General features: G+C 46.7%; 1 protein-coding gene across 1 annotated transcript in view; it reads left to right on the top strand.

The window, feature by feature from the left end:
• The first annotated feature begins 259 nt into the window (after positions 1–259).
• The window catches only part of MICALL2 (MICAL like 2), a 48,084-nt gene continuing 30,222 nt past the window's right edge, over positions 260–18,121 (top strand). The window contains exons 1-2 of the mRNA XM_069983908.1: positions 260–397; positions 4,531–4,684. Of these exons, the coding sequence (XP_069840009.1) occupies positions 4,542–4,684 (143 nt within the window). The 5' untranslated portion in view covers positions 260–397; positions 4,531–4,541. The remainder of the gene's footprint in view (positions 398–4,530; positions 4,685–18,121) is intronic.

Here is an 18,121-nt window from a genome sequence, read left to right as displayed (position 1 = left end):
TGCTATAAGCAAAGCCTTTGCCCGCCTACTTTTGCTACAAGCCCCGCCCACACCCAGCCGCTCAAGTTACAAGAAACGTGAACTCCCGCCCACCTGCCACAAGCCCCGCCCATACCACAGTCGCTCTTTTTATCAGTAAAACCAATTCCCGCCCACCTGCTATAGACCACGCCCACTCCCGTCTCGCTCCTCTGTATCAACTAACCTATCCCCCGCCCACCCCGCACAAACCCCGCCCCTTTCCCCCTGGCTGTGTGTAGGCAGCTAGTCATAGGCTCACACGCTGAGCTCCGGGTTGGAAGTGACAGGGTTTCTCCAGGGAGATTGTGTTGCGCTGCTGCTTATGGAGGACACCGCGTCTATGTGCTGAGGAGTACGACTGAGAGGAGCCCATACAGTAAGCTGCTCTGTAACTGAGTGTAATGCATGTCATAGACTCTGCTGGGCTGATTATGTTGAGGTTTCAGCTTCTTATGCTTGATAGTTGCTGTCAGCATAGAGATAAACAGGTCTCATATGTATGTGCAGTACAGATATGTGTCTATAGGCTTAGAACTATGATTTCTGCAATAAAATGTGTAATTATATAGCAGATCTCATTTTCTGATGTTGCAAAACTACAACTCCCAGCATGCCCTGACAGCCTTCGGCTGTCAGGGCATGCTGGGAGTTGTAGTTTTGCAACAGCTGGCCAGCACCAGGTTGTACAGTGCAGATAGTAATGTGGTGACTGCTCGGAGCAAAGTTCTTGGAGTTGGTGTCTACCATTTACGCGGATGAGGTGCCAGGACTGGGATCTTGTGACCTACGCAGACTGGTTGTGTAGTGCGTGTGCCAGGAACCGCACTTGGGCACCAAAGTTTTGATATAAGAAGATGCAGATCTTCCAAAATATAATTTTTGGCTTAAGTTATGGGTCACCCAAAACCTCATCTATGTGGCATCTATGTAGGGTTTATATATATATATATATATATATATATATATATATATATATATATATATATATATAATCACTTGTATCCTTTTCAGTCTTTTGTCACAGACTAATTGAGGCATCAGTTGTCATTAGTTTTTCCAATAAAAAAAAAAACATCAGTTTTTCAGTTTTCATAAGTTTCTTCCATTAGTTGTCGTCAATTTTTTCCCTCTATTCTATATTCAGCAATGCAAAAAGGGGCACTTCTATAGTGAGACATCACACAGGGGCATCATTACAGGGGGTTATCTATTATAGGATGTATCAGCACGGGGGGGGGGGCAGCTACTATAGGGGTACAACTCGCAGGGGGGCAGCTACTATGGGGGAAAACTCACAGGGGGCCAGCTACTATAGGGGGACAACTCACAGGGGGCCTGCTACTATAGGGTGACAACTTACAAGGGGCCATCTACTCTAGGGTGACAAATAACAGGGGGCCATCTACTGTAGGGTGATAACCCACAGGGGGCCATCCACTGTAGGGTGACAACTCACAGGGGGCCAGCCACTGTAGGGTGACAACTCACAGGGGGCCAGCTACTGTAGGGTGACAACTCACAGGGGGCCAGCTACTATAGGATGACAACTCACAGGGGGCCAGCTACTATAGGGTGACAACTCACAGGGGGCCAGCTACTATAGGGTGACAACTCACAGGGGGCCAGCTACTATAGGATGACAACTCACAGGGGGCCAGCTACTATAGGATGACAACTCACAGGGGGCCAGCTACTATAGGATGACAACTCACAGGAGCCAGCTACTATAGGGTGACAACTTGCCGGAGGCCAGCTACTATAGGGTGACAACTCACAAGGGGCCATCTACTATAGGGTGACAAATAACAGGGGGCCATCTACTGTAGGGTGACAACTCACAGGGGGCCAGCTACTGTAGGGTGACAACTCACAGGGGGCCAGCTACTATAGGGTGAGAACTGTCAGGGGGGAATCTACTATGGGGGTATAACTTGCATTGGGGCAGCTACTATATTGGCTCCGCACTATTACCACGCCGGATGCTTTATACTGTCCCATTGACATGAATGAGACGGTTTAAAGATGCATTCCCATCCGGTGCTTTTCTACTGTGCCGGAGGGGTGGGGGGTGTAAACTCCACCGGATCACCAGATGAATGTAAAGCCTTAGAGTTACTGTTGGGCTCTAGTCCCACTAGGTCACTGTAGGTCTGCTGGGAGATATAGCTGTAGGGGCCACATTCCAGCCATCCATCATACATGTCCACCCTTATCTCCACTGATTTGCACACAAGTACAATGCCTAACCCTAGTAGTAGGGATTCCACACCACCATTGTCTTCTCCTAGGGTTGTCCTTTAGAACAATGTCTGTTTCTCAGATATAGGTCCCCTGATAGATCAATCCGACACTGCATTGGTTCCGGACGCAGCTTATGGTACAGAGGTTTCCCAGCGCAGTTTTGCTTTTGATTAATGAGACTCCAACATGAGACTCCAACATTAAAGCGACTCTGTCAGTAGGTTTTAGCTGTCCTATCTCGGGGTAGCATAAACTAGTGACAGAGAAGCTGAATAGAATGATATATCACTTACATTGCTCTGTGCAACTGATCCAGAGATATCTTCCTGAATAACATGGACAAAAAGTAGTCCTCTCTATTATGTGCTTGAGCCCAGTAGTCCTGGATATTCATGAGAAGCAGAAAACTCTGCCCACTAACTGCTGATTGGCAGTTATCTCTCCATGCTGTGTATAGGCAGACAGCTGTCAATCAGCAACTGGAATGTGGGGGGAGGGGTATGGCAGGAATTCTATCCTCCTGCATATTGTGAGAACGATCTGTTCAGCAATTCGGTCACTAGTTTATGCTGCCCTCATTTAAGGTGGAATTAACCTAGTGACAGATTCCCTTTAAATATGATCCCAGTCCCTTGTAGACTATAGGTGCAGCGAGTACAGCAATAACAGTTGTCTATATAGACCTGATGTCTGTTATCCGCTATTGTGTAATAGATCTGGTCTTTGTGATCACCTCTGACATGTTGTGTGATGATACCTGCACTTCCTATAGTAGCTGTCAGATCCTTGTCAGCCATTGTGCAGATGTCACCCATCCCGCACGTCTCTGATCTTCAGGAGAATTATCTTAATCTCCCAATTTGCTGCTGGTTCACAACTTTTCCATCTCTGGTCTGTCCGGACTTGTTGAGCTAGTAACGTCTATAATCTGATTAAATATATGTTGCTATGGGGAAAAAAAATAAATTTTTACAACATGTGTCCCAATAAATCTGTGTGTGAACAATTGTGGGAGGGCAGGGGCATCACACTGTTGGCATGATGTGCTAACAAATATGAAGTGTCTGTCTATAATACCAGGAATGGGAACCTGCGGCCCTTCAGCTGTTGTAAAACTACAATTCCCATCATACCTGGACAGCTTAAGCTTTCACGCATGATTGAAATTGTAGTTTTGCAACAGCAAAGTGGCCGAAGGTTTCACATCTCTGGTCTAGGCTTTAGGATGACAATAGACAGACCATGAATATTATCCTGGTGGGAGTCCGACTACTGGCATTGTTCCCATTCATAGCTGTTGGCCAGTCTGGATTAAAACAAGGCTATTATTTCTCACTTTTCAAAAATTTGTGCCCCATCCATACATATCCGTACATAAAACCACTATATGTGCCACCTTACCCAGTCAGTCTAAACTAAATTACAATCCTTTTACATGGCCTCGCATAAGGTTGCGGAAGGACGCAAACAAAGGGTCGATTGACAAGATCGCTCGTTTGCATTACCTTTACACGGCACAGTAATTAAGCGGCTGGGCTGCACAAATGATCCTTATATCTTTGGTGCGGCCATAGAAACTGACAGCACAGATAGGTATATATCCATGGTGTCAGTTTCCAGATCGCCCATGCAGTGCATACTTACCTTCTGCCCTGCTGTGTGATCCGGCATCTCACTCCCTGGCTCTCCCATCCTGCTCTCTCCCCTGAAGATACTGCTGGCAGCCAGAGAGCAGTATACCGGATCGCACAGCAGCGCTGATGGTAAGTATGCACTGCATGTGTGATCTGGAAACTGTCAGCACGGGTACATACATATCTGTGCTGTCAGTTTCTCTTTGCTAGTGGCCGCACATCTCCTGTGTGGCCGATAGCGATAAGTTTTAAAGCAGTCCAAAAGATGCGATCAGCCAAAGATCGATCGGACTCCTGCTTCTCAGCTGATTGCTATTACTTTTACACGGGCCAATTATCGGCCGAAGGAATGTTCCTGGCCCGTAATCGGTAACCTGTTGATGTCCCCACATTTTTATCACCTGAGACACGTGCCCCAGCTGCTACAATGGAATTAAAGCTATGTATTTGTGTGTATGTATGTATGTGTATATATATATATATATATATATATATATATATATATATATATATATGTGTGTGTATGTATATATATATATATATATATATATATATATATATATATATATAAGCTCAATGAAAGTTGTCTATAAGATATTCATATTAACATTACTTTGGTTTTTATACTTTTCAGTCACCGTCAGGATGGCTGCTATCAAGGCTCTCCAGCAGTGGTGCAAGCAACAGTGTGATGGATACCGTGATGTTAACATCACCAACATGACCACGTCCTTCAGGGACGGGCTGGCTTTCTGTGCTATCCTACACAAACACCGGCCTGACCTCATGTAAGTATCTTCCCGGACACATTCTATTCTGATGATTTAGATTGAATATAATTGTATTAAACCTTAACCTGGCGCTGTTTCCCTGACTAAGCCAACCATTCACAGACTGCTACATGTCGACCATGATGTCGCTAGAGCGCAATGGACGGGTCACATGACGTTTATAAACAGTTTATCATCACTTAGTCGGAGGAGTCTACATAGTGGAACTGAGGCAATGTAGTTACATCAAGTCTATGAGGTTCAACCTATAACCTTACTGTGTTGATCTAGAAGAAGGCAGAAACTCCTATGAGGCTCATGCTAGTTGCACCTGAAAATTAAAGAATACTTCCATTCAATGACCGCAAGAATAATCTATTATAGAGATGACATTCTAACATTATATAAAACTACATTGCGCCAAACTTATATAACACTATGGTGCATGGTGGAAATATTCAGTAAACACGTGCCCTGATGCATTTATCTGGAAATAATGTCCCCTGGTGAAATAAACCGGACCTGTCTCACATTGTCCCTTGTGCCCTGAAGAAAGGGCGTTGATCGTCCTCAGAAGTGAATGCGGCATTCATGAGACTCGATGAGAAGGAGCACGTTGTGTATGTGGGCAGCGCTGGAAAATGTGAAAACAGGCTGTTATTGAGCAGTGCGAGGAAATGTCCGGCCTGTTTCATGTTCCAGCAGTGTCTGTGCCAGAGCACAGTACATCACATTATGGCATTGATAAATATGTTCCCCCTGCCTATGACCTCATCACAGGAGCTGGAAGGCAGGGTGACATTTGTGTTTATATATTGTCACTTCATCAGGAGTTATTCCAATGTTCATGTATCAGAAACTTTTTGTTGTTGCATGCATTTTTATTTTTTGCTAGAGCAGCAGTTTGTGCTGCAGAGCTGCACTTCCTGCTAGAGCTAAGGAGTGTAAACTGCAAGTGTGGTTACCTGTATACTGCATGGCTACACAGTTGCATACTTCTGTTGTATACATCTGAGGTATACATTAGGAATCACTCCCAAGGTATATACTATAACTAGAACCAGGCTGGAAAAATCCCAGGAACAAGGCGGCATACAGACCAAACAACTGTCCACTGTTGCCGACATTTTTGGATAGTCTTCTCGTGATGCCTATAGAATTCATTAATTTTCATGCACCTGTCCGTCAAGGATGCGACCAGTCCAACTTATCTTGACTCAACTCATCTTGACTCTTGAACCATTATTAGATTCACAAAATGATTGTCTTCTTCTAACATGGGATTTCTGCTTTAAAGGGGTTGTTCAACATTTTTTTTTTCTTTTAAATGAACTTTTTTACACCATTTCCTGCAGAACATACAGCAGCTTATAAGTACTGGAAGACTTGAGATTTTTTAATAGACGTCAATTACAAATCTCTGGCACTCTCTGGCATCAGTTGATTTGAAAAAAGAAAAAAATTGTTAAATAACCCCTTTAAGTCTTTGGATCACAATCCCTTTAATTTGCAGAACCTCAGCCAACTATGAGGTTTTGTTCTTAAGAGCTAAACATGTAACATGTGACCTTTGAGCTAAATGAATGATTGTTCTTTTATAATGACTATAAAAGTGCAGGTCTTTATGATATATTATCCAGTCTCTTGTTTTAGATAGGGATTGGGAATTTCAGTTGTTGCGATGCAATGGGGATTTCTGAATAGGAATGGTTTAAAGGCCCTGATTATTGGAAACGAGAGTTGCTAGACACGCTCCTTTAACCGATTTATGTGGTCTATGTAAAAGTGACACCGATCAGCCAAGGGACGGGAAAATGCCTGATCGCATCTTTTGTGCGGCTTTAAAATCTATCACTTTCGGCCGCATTTTATGTGCGCCCAGCAGCAATAGATTTAGATGGCCGCACAAACGATACAGTGATCATTTGTGCGGCCCGGTCGCTTGGTTAGTTGTGCTGTCTGAAGGTACTGCAAACGTGCACTTTTTTGCAGTCATTGATGGTCGAAAAGCCTCTAAAAGGACCCATAAGGTGGCAATACACATTACATAAAAGTCAGCCAAGTCCAAAAACTTAGGGTCCTATTACACGGAGCGATTTTTAACGACTAACGATAAACGATCGCAAACGAGATTGTTTATCGTTAACCTGAAAATCGTTCACCATATTACACAGAACGATGGTCGTTAGTTACAATCATTAATACGATCGTTATTGCGATCGTTACTATGATCGTTTATTCCTTCTGATCTCAGCAAAACAATGGAAAATGTGCAAATTACACTGAACAATTAGTGAACAAATGCGAAAGTTGAGCGAACGAATGTGGAATTGCAGCGAACAATTAGCGAACAATTAACGGTAATTTTAGGTTCAGATCTAAATCAACGACATACGAGCGATTTTTTTTTTTTTTTTTTTTTTTTTTTTTTTTCAATCGTTGCCTGCAATTACACAGAACGATTATCGTTTAAGTTCAAACTATATAACGATTTTTCGCACAATAATCGTCCCGTGTAATAGGGCCCTTAGTTGGGACTGGCCAACTATGTAATATGTATGGGAGTCCCCTGAGGGCAGAGATTAACCCATAGCTGCACCAGGACGTTATTTAACGTCCTCGTGCCGCTATGGGAGTTCAGAGGGGGGTCGCGCGGCGACCACCCTCTGAACTGCCGCGATCCCGGGTGCCGCGAGTAGCCCGGGCTCGCGGCTATTAGCGGGCACGGTCCGATCGCCGTGCCCGCTAATTAAGTACTTAGAAGCAGCTGTCAAAGTTGACAGCTGCTTCTAAATACTTGCGGTTACACATCCCTGGTGGTCTAGTGGGGGGATCGCCCCCCTGCGGCGCGATTGCGGGGGGGCGATCCCTGCATCCATACCGGGCCGGGGTCTGCTCCGTAATGGCGCTGATCCCGGCTCGGCATTCTATTGCTTTTGGCTGCAGCAGCCAAAAGTAATAGAACACCGATCTCATGGATTCATGCAGTATAACTATACTGCATGGATCTCTATGAGAGATCAGAGTGCATATACTAGAAGCCCCCCAGGGGGGCTTCTAGTATATGTCTAAAGTAAAAGAAAAAAGTATTTTTAATAACACAAAACCCCCTCCCCTAATAAAAGTCTGAATCACCCCCCTTTCCCCATTTTATAAATAAAAATAAATAAATAAATTAATAAACAAACATGTTTGCTATCGCCGCGTGCGTAATCGCCCGAACTATTAATTAATCACATTCCTGATCTCACACGGTAAACGGCGTCAGCACAAAAAAATCCCAAAGTGCAAAATTGCGCATTTTTGGTCGCATCAAATCCAGAATAATTGTAATAAAAAGCGATCAAAAAGTCATATATGCGCAATCAAGGTACCGATAGAAAGATCACATCATGGCGCAAAAAATGACACCTCACACAGACCCATAGACCAAAGGATAAAAGCGCTATAAGCCCGGGAATGGAGCGATTTTAAGGAACGTATATTGGTTAACAACGGTTTGAATTTTATACAGGCCATCAGATACAATATAAGTTATACATGTTACATATCGTTTTAATCGTAACGACTTGAGGAACATGCATAACAAGTCAGTTTTACCCCAGGGCGAATGGCGTAAAAACACATTTCCCCCAAATAAAAGAAATGCGTTTTTTTTTTTCAATTTCACCACACATATAATTTTTTTCTGGTTTCCCGGCACATTTTAGGCAAAAATTACATCTGCCTTAGCAAAGTACAATTAGTTGCGCAAAAAATAAGGGCTCATTTGGGTCTCTAGGTGGAAAAATGCAGGCGCTATGGCCTTATATACACGAGGAGGGAAAAACGAAAACGCAAAAATGAAAACTGGCTGTGTCCCCTAAGGGTTAAAGAAAGGAAGGATTGGACATATTGGATTTCAACATGCCCAAACCTTTGTTCCTTCAGGAGATAACCCATGACATCTTAGCCAAACATTTTATTGGGGAAGACAACTATGCAAAGTATATAGAGGGAGATTTATCAAACATGGTGTAAAGGGAAACTGGCTCAGTTGCCCCTAGCAACCAATCAGATTCCACCTTTCATTCCTCACAGACTCTTTAGAAAATGAAAGGTGGAATCTGATTGGTTGCTAGGGGCAACTGAGCCAGTTTCCCTTTACACAATGTTTGATAAATCTCCTTGAGAAAGGCTGAAGTACCAGCCGAAACGTCGCGTCTGATGTGAATAAAAAATTGCGTTTTTTCACAAGAAGTGCTGTCTCCTACATTTACTATTGGATTGAAGCCGAACGGAAGGGTCCTGTGCGGTGAGACGTGCACTCCATCTAAAATATTCTTATAATTTTTTTCCATTTTTTCCAGTGCTGTCCCAGTTTGATTTTTATATGATTTTGACATCTTAAACCCAGTCCTAGTGATCAGCTGATCATTGCAGAAGTAGAATAAGTAATGGTTGGCCAGGTCCACCCTTGTGAGAACTGGTCTTTCTTAGTGCCCTATTCCACAGTAACGATAATCGGCCGGATCGGCCCCATTTGGCCCTTTTCGGCCGATTAACGTTTGGTGAAATAGAGAGAACGATCAGCCGATGATCGTGTCATCGGCTGATCGTTCATTTAGGGCCAGACCTAAAATCATCGTTCCCTCACCGCGCATCGCTACGGTTGAATAGCGGTGCGTGGCAGGCGACCGATGATTTGACAGGCTGCCCCATTATACATTACCTGTCCAGGCTTCTTTTCTGCGCTGTCTTCATCCCCGGGTCCTGCGCGCTCTATCTTCAGAATGGCCGGTCAGCTGACGGAGCGCCCAGCCAATCACAGGCCGGGACCGCCGCGGCCTGTGATTGCCTGAGCTTGGCCGGTTAGCTGACCGGCCATTCTGAAGATAGAGCGCGCGGGACCCGGGGATGAAGACAGCGCAGAGAAGACCTGACAGGTAATGTATGATCGGTAACGATGTCCTTGCAGCCCTCGCTCAACGATCATCAGGCTGTGGAATAGGCCCAGTAAACGAGCGGTGATCTAGCAGATCCTCGGCCCATGGAATAGGACCCTTAGTGGTTCTGAGTTGCTGTATAGAATATGTGGGCACTAAATAGGTAAATCTATTTTAAAACTAAGGTCTCTCATTATTCACAGACACCACAGCATTGGCAAATATGGGGTGGACATGACAGCCTCCATCTTCCATGGCAATGGCCAAACAGTAACCATGCTCTTCAATGTCAATGTGTTTTAGAGTTAAGAGGTGGTCTGTGTTAGTCCTACCTTAACCACCTGTATGTGCCCGACCTGGGTCACTTACAGGTTCAGAGTAATTAGGGAATTATGAGAATGAGACTAAGCTGCAATACCAGATGCAGCCAGTGGCCAAAAGTGGTGCTGTTTTAAGAAACCTCTTATTGGCCATCGTTTATTATTTTTAGATGGTGACTGTTTTTAAGACAACAGCAGCCTTGTGAAATATTCCTTCCGGTGCCACTTGTCTTTATTCAGACTCACGCTGATCCTTTTATACACCTCAGTCTGAATAAAGTTTGTGTGGATAGTGATATAAGGTGTTTGCTTTGTAGGTGTTCTGTTCCCGGCTAGTGGCCGCAGTGCTCTGACAGCCGGCGGTTACCTCACCTGTCACAATGCAAAAGCTGCACTGACTCTCTTTGCACCAACACAATTGCTCATTGATGCGTTAGGCGTGTCAGCAGGAATTTCACATGGATCAGTTCCTTCATTTTCATGTAGTCTTGTGCGGAGGTCTGCTTACATTCCGAATCAGGAATTTTAGTCAGGGGTCCCTTATGTTTATTAAAGGGAACCTATGCCAGGTAGAATGCCTCTAGATAACAACAGCTACGTGGTTCCTTAAAACGCGAAGCTAGTGGGCACAATGGATCCAATTTAGGGCACTATTACATGGAGCGATAATCTGACGGATCAGGCTGATTCAATGAATCAACACTCCGTGTAATAAAGAAAATGATTAGCTGGTGAGAACTATGATCATTTGATCATCTCTTGACATCAGTTGTACTCCCTTAAGGCTCCTGCTGCTTTTCTTCTCCTGCACTTAAAGTATATATGAACTAAGCGTCCTATTAGACGGGCCTATGGTAGCCCATCTAATACTGTAAACTGCATTCGTTTACTAGGCCTATTACACGGCCCAATAATCATTTACCAAGGGTTGCACGGACATCGTTAGCAATGTCTGTGCAGACCTTTCCCAAACACTTTACATAAGCTGTCAACGTTCCCGGTGTTCTCCTGCGCTCTGTTCTATCTGAGCTGACAAGCCACTCACCAATCACTGTCCAGGACCTCAATAGCCAGTGATTGACTGAGCGGCCTGTCAGTATGCGGGACGGGGAGAAAGCAGAGGGCAGAAGAACATCGGGAATGTGGAGGGGTGATGTAAACTGTTTGTTGAATTGTCAGCCGTGCATCGCTATTACACGTAGCAATGTACGGTCGGCGGTTGATGATTTTAGGCCTAGGCCTTAAGAAACGATCAGCCAATGATTGTTTTCTCTATTACATTGAGAGATAATAGGCTGAACCGGGGCGATTCGACCGGTTATCGCTCTGTGTAATAGAGCCCTAAGACCGTTTTGCTGGGGGGCCCCATACCTCCATATGCAAACCTTAATAGAAGTACAGTATATGAAAGAACAGAACAATACAGGAATAAATAAGGACATATTTAAAAAAATGAATAGGAAGATGTTGCTAATCTCTGGGTCCAGTCCTAGCAAGGTTAAGAACCGCTGGGTCAGAAAATTGAACACACAGAGACTTAGTTTGTGCGGGTTCGGTGAGGAGAGGATGTGCGCTGTCATCCTTGTACAGTCTGCTGTGCAGGAAACCTCAGGAAGCAGGATGAAACAATCCTAATGCCTTCTATTTTGGGTGCTGGGGTCTCCAAGTCATTGGGTCTTTCCTCCCACTTGGTATTTTTTCCTGTGTTGTTCACTGAAGCTGACTTGTTCTCTTGCGTCTGGCTGATACCACACAGCTGTCCTCACAGATAAAAGGATCTGTTTATGAGATCTCCAGAAATGGTGGAAAAGACAGGCTAATTCCAGGGGGGGAATGTAAATCAGGATTCTTGGAGATCGTCCATTTCCACCCCTGGCCGTTCACTCGGCTGCTGTGCGGGAATGCTCACTGTCCTGTTGCAGGTTTAGCTTTCTGTGGTGAAGGGTCGCAACGTGGTGGGCTGGGGGACGTGCAAAGGGAAGTCCTAGCTTCAGCTTAAGATCATGACTTTTAAGCTTTGGTTAATAAAAAACCTATAAAGTAGTAATATTGGCCTTACTTTGCCGATTACCATCCGTTCAGGCTGATAATCATTCAGTGCATGTTGGCTGATCGTGGTCTTTGAACTTATTGAAAGATCCCGATTTGTGCAGCAGCCATCTGCTGCGTGTCGCTCCACGTAATAGCAGCGACACCCGACTGCCCCTGACTTCAATGAGGCGCCTGAACGATCTAAGGATATACTGTAACATAGGCAGCAAGCGGGGAAGGAGGGGGAAGCGAGCGCTAAACTGACAGGTTGGTGCTTGTTTCCCCCGGAACATCGGGTCGCCGTTCGTTTGCTCCTCGTTCCCCGCTTGCTGCCGCTATTCCGCACGGCTGCAGCGAGCGGGTGAGTCCAGGGAGGTCCAGGGGGAGGTGCTGGGGGGGCTGCCCGGGTGATCACTGATCATCCGGACAGCCCATAGGATATAGCGGCGGTCTGCTGTCGCCGCTCCTACCCAACGGTGCGGCAGCAGCAGATCGCTGCTATATAAGTCATTTGTCTTTCAACATGTTAAAAGACAAACGACTTCAACGATCAGCCGACATGAACAATGCTGATCGTTGCCTCCTATACCACGGGAGATTAACCCCCATAACGGCCGATATCGGCCGAATATGTATTGTGGAATAGGGCCTTGGGGTACAAACACACACGGCATATACTCTGCGTATTTACTGCTGCGATACACAGCAGATTAGATCTAAATAACTGAACACAGCATCAAATCTGCACCACCAAATCTGCTGCGTATACGTTGTGTGTGTTTGTACCCTTAGGGTATATTCACACGGGCGGGCTCGCAGCGAGATTCTCGCTGCGAGCCCGGCAGGTCCTGGCAGTTCCCATAAACTACATACTTGCTGCGGTCTAAACGACCGCAGCGAGTATGTAATTATACCGCGCTTAACCCCTTCTACTCCCGCCGGCTGTAAGCAGCATACATTACCTGTCCTCGCTGCACGGGTCCGGCGTCCTGCTCTCCCGTCCGGCCAATTAGTGTGTTGCCCAGCCGCAGCCACTGATTGGCCGGGCGGGAGAGCAGGACGCCGGACCCGTGCAGCAAGGACAGGTAATGTATGCTGCTTACAGCGGGGGAGCTGGCGGGAGTAGAAGGGGTTAAGCGCGATATAATTACATACTCGCTGCGGTCGTTTAGACCGCAGCAAGTATGTAGTTTATGGGAACTGCCAGGACCTGCCGGGCTCGCAGCGAGAATCTCGCTGCGAGCCCGCCTGTGTGAATATACCCTTAAAATCAATGGAGCCGTGTTACAAAGGGGCGGTGGTTTTCTCCCACTGAAGGTGGGCTTGGCCCGCCTCCAGTGCTTCATCCTGGACTAGTGCTCCGTAATAGACCGGCGCCATGCACAGGAACCGGGCCGCGGTTAAAAAAAAAAATTGTTTGTACATTTGCTTAAAGACTCCATTCAGATCTCACAGATCCTGATCTTTTATGTGCTCTCTATGTGGCCTTCTGAACTCTTTCCCCATTGCCAGGTTGGACTTAAAGGGGTATTCCCCCAAAATAATTTTTGCATTAATACATTGCATACCCATAGCTTTCCATCTTTCCAATATAAAGTTATTACGGATTCTGCATAGTTTCGCTGTTATCCAGCTGCATTCACCCCCATGGATTGCATAGAATCATCAGACCTCAGTCCACTCCGACACACTCCCTGCTCCTGGCCCCCACCCTCCGTGTTGGCATCACATGTCCTCAGTCCCAGCACAGTGAAGTGACTGAGAACACTGATGCGGTGGCTGCTGTTACAGAGGGAGACAGTGATCAGCTCAGCTGTGACTGCATCCCTCTCTAACAGCAGCCACCCCGTCACCCCCAGCCCAGAGCTCACCCCCTGTGTCCAGAGCCTCCCGGCAGCACTCACCCGCTGCACACAGCCCCCCGCCCCACAACCGACTGCCCCCCCCATCACCCGTGGCATCCCTCACTCACCCGAGGCATAGCCGCTGCACTCACCCGCGCCCCCCCCCCCGCGGCAAGCTCCGCCCCCTGTGATCGCCCACGGCAAGCTCCGCCCCCATCGCCCGCGGCAAGCTCCGCCCCCGCGATCGCCCGCGGCAAGCTCCGCCCCCCATCGCCCGCAGCAAGCTCTGCCCCCCCCAATCGTCCGCGGCTCTGCTATGCCGTCACCCCCAACTCGGCTCTGCTACGCCGTCCCACCCAACTCGGCTCTGCTACGCCGTCCCCCCCAACTCGGCTCTGCTACGCCGTCCCCCCCAACTCGGCTCTGCTACGCCGTCCCCCCCCCAAATCGGCTCTGCTACGCCGTCACTGCCAACTCGGCTCTGCTACGCCGTCACCGCCAACTCGGCTGTGCTACGTTGTCACCGCCAACTCGGCTCTGCTATGCCGTCACCGCCAACTCGGCTCTGCTACGCCGTCACCGCCAACTCGGCTCTGCTACAATGTCACCCCCCAACTCGGCTCTGCTACAATGTCACCCCCCAACTCGGCTCTGCTACAATGTCACCCCCCAACTCGGCTCTGCTACAACGTCATCATCTTCTTCATTGTCTCAGCTCTGCTACTTCACCATCATCAGGCAGAAGCATTGCATGATGGGAAATGTAGTTTCCTACCTTGGATATAGATTGGCTTTTAGAAAAACTTGTAACTCAGGAACGACAGCAGCTAGAAAGGCGGGAGACGTCTCAAAATACTCAGGGGGACTTGGTGAGTAAGGCCAGCTAGGTTTGGGAGCATTTCATTTTTTTAGCTCTTGGGAGGAGTACCCCTTTAAGGCTCTATTCCAGGGAACGATTATCGGCCGTTACTGCTGATAATTGTCCCGTGGAATAAGAGGCAACGATTAGCCGACATTGTTCATGTCAGCTGATCGTTAAGGTAGTTTGTCTTTCAACATGTTGGAAGACAAACAACTTAAATAGCAGTGATCTGCTGCTGCCGCTCCGTAGTATAGGAGCGGCAGCGGCAGACAGCCGCTATATCCTATGGGCTGCCCGGACAATCAGCGATCACCCGGGCAGCCCCCTGCAGCTCCCCACGGCCCCTCCCGCACTCAATTGCTCGCTGCTGCTGCGTGGAATAGCGGCGGCAGCGAGTGGGAGCAAGGTGCAAACGAGCGCTCACAGCGCTCGTTTGTTCCTCAGAGTCGGGCCGTAGAATACAGCCTTTAAACTGAAGAATTAAATATCAGTGTGATAGTCTTTGATTCCTAACTGTGTATTACTTCATATACCAAAAATGACCCCTTACCCCGGGTAAACAACTCTGAAGTAGGTCTCTAGGTGTCTCACTTCCCTGCAGTCCACTGTTAAGGGAATTCTGTCTCTAGCAACAGACAGACCAGGACAGAACACAGGAAGTGGTGTGAGGTGTGTGCTATTTACTGGAGAGTGACAAGGAGAGGCTGTCCGGTGTACCTGCAAGCTGAGCCTGTCTGTCTGCTGAAGATGTCAAAATGTATTGATCATGGTGGGTCTCACTGTTGTAGCCAGGGAGAGAACACGGTGGCTGTGCGATCCACTCCCCATTTTGTTATTCCGAATTATCGCAGGGGTCTCATGTCAAAACTTAGGTTTAATGATCGGTACTCTTTCGGTCGTTTGAGACAGACTGATTGCTAGGGAAATGCTCCCTGACAACCCTGATTTAAAAAAGTTTTGTCAGGCAAGGTATCCATAGCAACCAATCTGTCTCAGCTGTGTAACTCTAAACTGCATAGGCATCCTGCTGGCATTATAAAGGGTGAAAAGCAGCTTGGCAGCCAAATATTGAGGCATTCTAGTCTCTAACTATTCCAGTGTTATCCGCTGAGATCTTATTCACTAATCTGGACATATGATCCTAACCAGATGTTGTACACAGCCCGGTCATTTACCCCCCCCCCCCCTCTAAAAATAGTTTGTGGTGGTGAGTGGTCATTGCACTGTGACCGCCAGCATGTGACAGCGCCAAGAAGGTGGAATTTGTGGTTATGGACATGTACCGCACTGTGGAGCGTCTGCCAGAAGTGACGTGGCAGCAATGAGTCAACTAATTTTCCTGAGAAACTCTTTTCATGCTAAGTAAATGACTGTGACCATGTCAGAATAAACAGCTTATTTTTATTAATTCACCCTTTTATTTCTCGCTTTCTGGAATACTGGAGAATATGTTGTGCAATTTCCTTATACTCAGATCTCCGCTTGCTGTCACACATGTAACTGTATGACTGTGGGATGTAGGGGGTTTAAAGCTGTGTATCAGGAAAACCAAGTTCTGACCCTAATAAATGCATGCTATAATATTACGTAGATTGTGTAGGTCATGTCTCATGCACATGGCGGTGTTATAAATCTGTCATGTGGTGCCCATTCACTTAAAGGGGTATTAATAAATAATAATAATAATAAATTTATTTGTATAGCGCCAACAGATTCCGCAGCGCTTTTTTTTCTATGCATACAGTACAGAGGTACATAATACGCAGTTAAATTGGAATAAATAAGTACATAGTTAATAAAAATAACAAAAAATACAGACTAATTTTCATAGACACCAGGCATAAGTGCTTTATTTGTCCATGGTCCAGCCATTGTACATAATTAGAATTACAGGATGAGCCAGTAACAACGCCAATGTCTGATGCAGGTAAACATATAAAGTGCAGGAACAGTCAGAGAAATAGAGCAAGGGAAACAGAAGGGGGAAACAGTTTAGGGAACGTTATAAGCGAGCCTGAAGAGATGAGTCTTCAGGGCACGCTTGAAACTGTGGGTATTGGGTATGAGTCTGATGTGTTTGGGTAGGGCATTCCAGAAAATTGGTGCAGCACGAGAGAAGCCTTGGAGGCGGGAATGAGAGGTTCTGATTATGGAAGATGTTAAGGTTAGATCATTTGCAGAGCGCAGAGCACGGGAAGGATGGTAGGTGGAGATGAGGGAGGAGATGTATGGAGGGGCAGAGTTGTGGAGAGCTTTATGGGTGAGGGTGAGGAGCTTGAAGTGGATTCTGGATTTGATGGAGGATTTGAGGAGAGACATCGGTATAGCGGCTGGAGAGGAAGATGAGTCTGGCTGCTGCATTCAGGATAGACTGGAGAGGGGAGAGCTTAGACAGAGGAAGACCGATTAGTAGGGAGTTACAGTAGTCAAGACGGGAGTGGATCAGGGCGACAGTCAGAGTCTGAGCAGTGTCAGTGGTGAGGAATGGGCGGATTCTGGAGATGTTTTTGAGATGGAGATGACAGGAGCGTGTAAGAGCTTGGATATAGGGAGTAAAGGATAGATTGGAGTCCAACAAAACCCCCAGACATCGAGCCTGATGCACAGGAGTGATGCTAGTACCACAGACTGAGAGGGAGATGTCGGGTTTAGGTTTGTTAGAGGGAGGAAATACAAGAAGTTCAGTTTTAGAGAGATTAAGTTTGAGAAACAGAGAGGTCATAGTGTTAGCGAGAGCGGATAGGCAGTCACTAGTATTTTGCAGGAAGGCAGGGGAGACGTCACGGGAAGAAGTGTATAACTGGGTGTCATCAGCATAAAGATGGTATTGGAAACCAAACCTGCTGATGGTCTGTCCGATGGGGGCTGTATAGAGGGAGAAGAGGAGGGGACCCAGGACTGACCCCTGGGGAACCCCAACAGTAAGAGGTAGGGGACTGGAAGTAGAGCCAGAGAAGGATACACTGAAGGAGCGGTCAGAGAGGTAGGAAGAGAACCAAGAGAGAGCAGAGTCCTTGAGGCCAAGAGAGCTGAGCATGGAGAGGAGAAGCTGGTGGTCCACAGTGTCAAACGCTGCTGAGAGATCCAGGAGAATCAGCAAGGAGTAGTTTCCTTGTGATTTGGCCTTCAGGAGGTCGTTTGACACTTTGGTGAGAGCAGTTTCAGTGGAGTGAAGGGGTCGGAAACCAGACTGTAGAGGGTCAAGAAGAGAGTTATCAGAGAGATAGCGGGTTAGGCGAGAGTAGACAAGACGTTCCAGGAGTTTAGAGATGAAGGGGAGATTGGAGACAGGCCGATAGTTGGCTGCACAGGATGGATCTAAAGAAGGTTTTTTCAGCAGTGGGGTTATAATAGAGTGTTTGAATGAGGAGGGAAAGATACCAGAGGAGAGGGAGAGGTTGAATATTTTGGTGAGGTGAGCAGTGACAGCAGGAGAGAGGGACTGGAGGAGGTGCGAGGGGATAGGGTCACTA

Source organism: Dendropsophus ebraccatus, chromosome 9 (genome assembly GCF_027789765.1).
Source record: "Dendropsophus ebraccatus isolate aDenEbr1 chromosome 9, aDenEbr1.pat, whole genome shotgun sequence".
NCBI lineage: Eukaryota > Metazoa > Chordata > Amphibia > Anura > Hylidae > Dendropsophus > Dendropsophus ebraccatus.
This window is presented reverse-complemented; position numbering and strand designations above follow the sequence as displayed.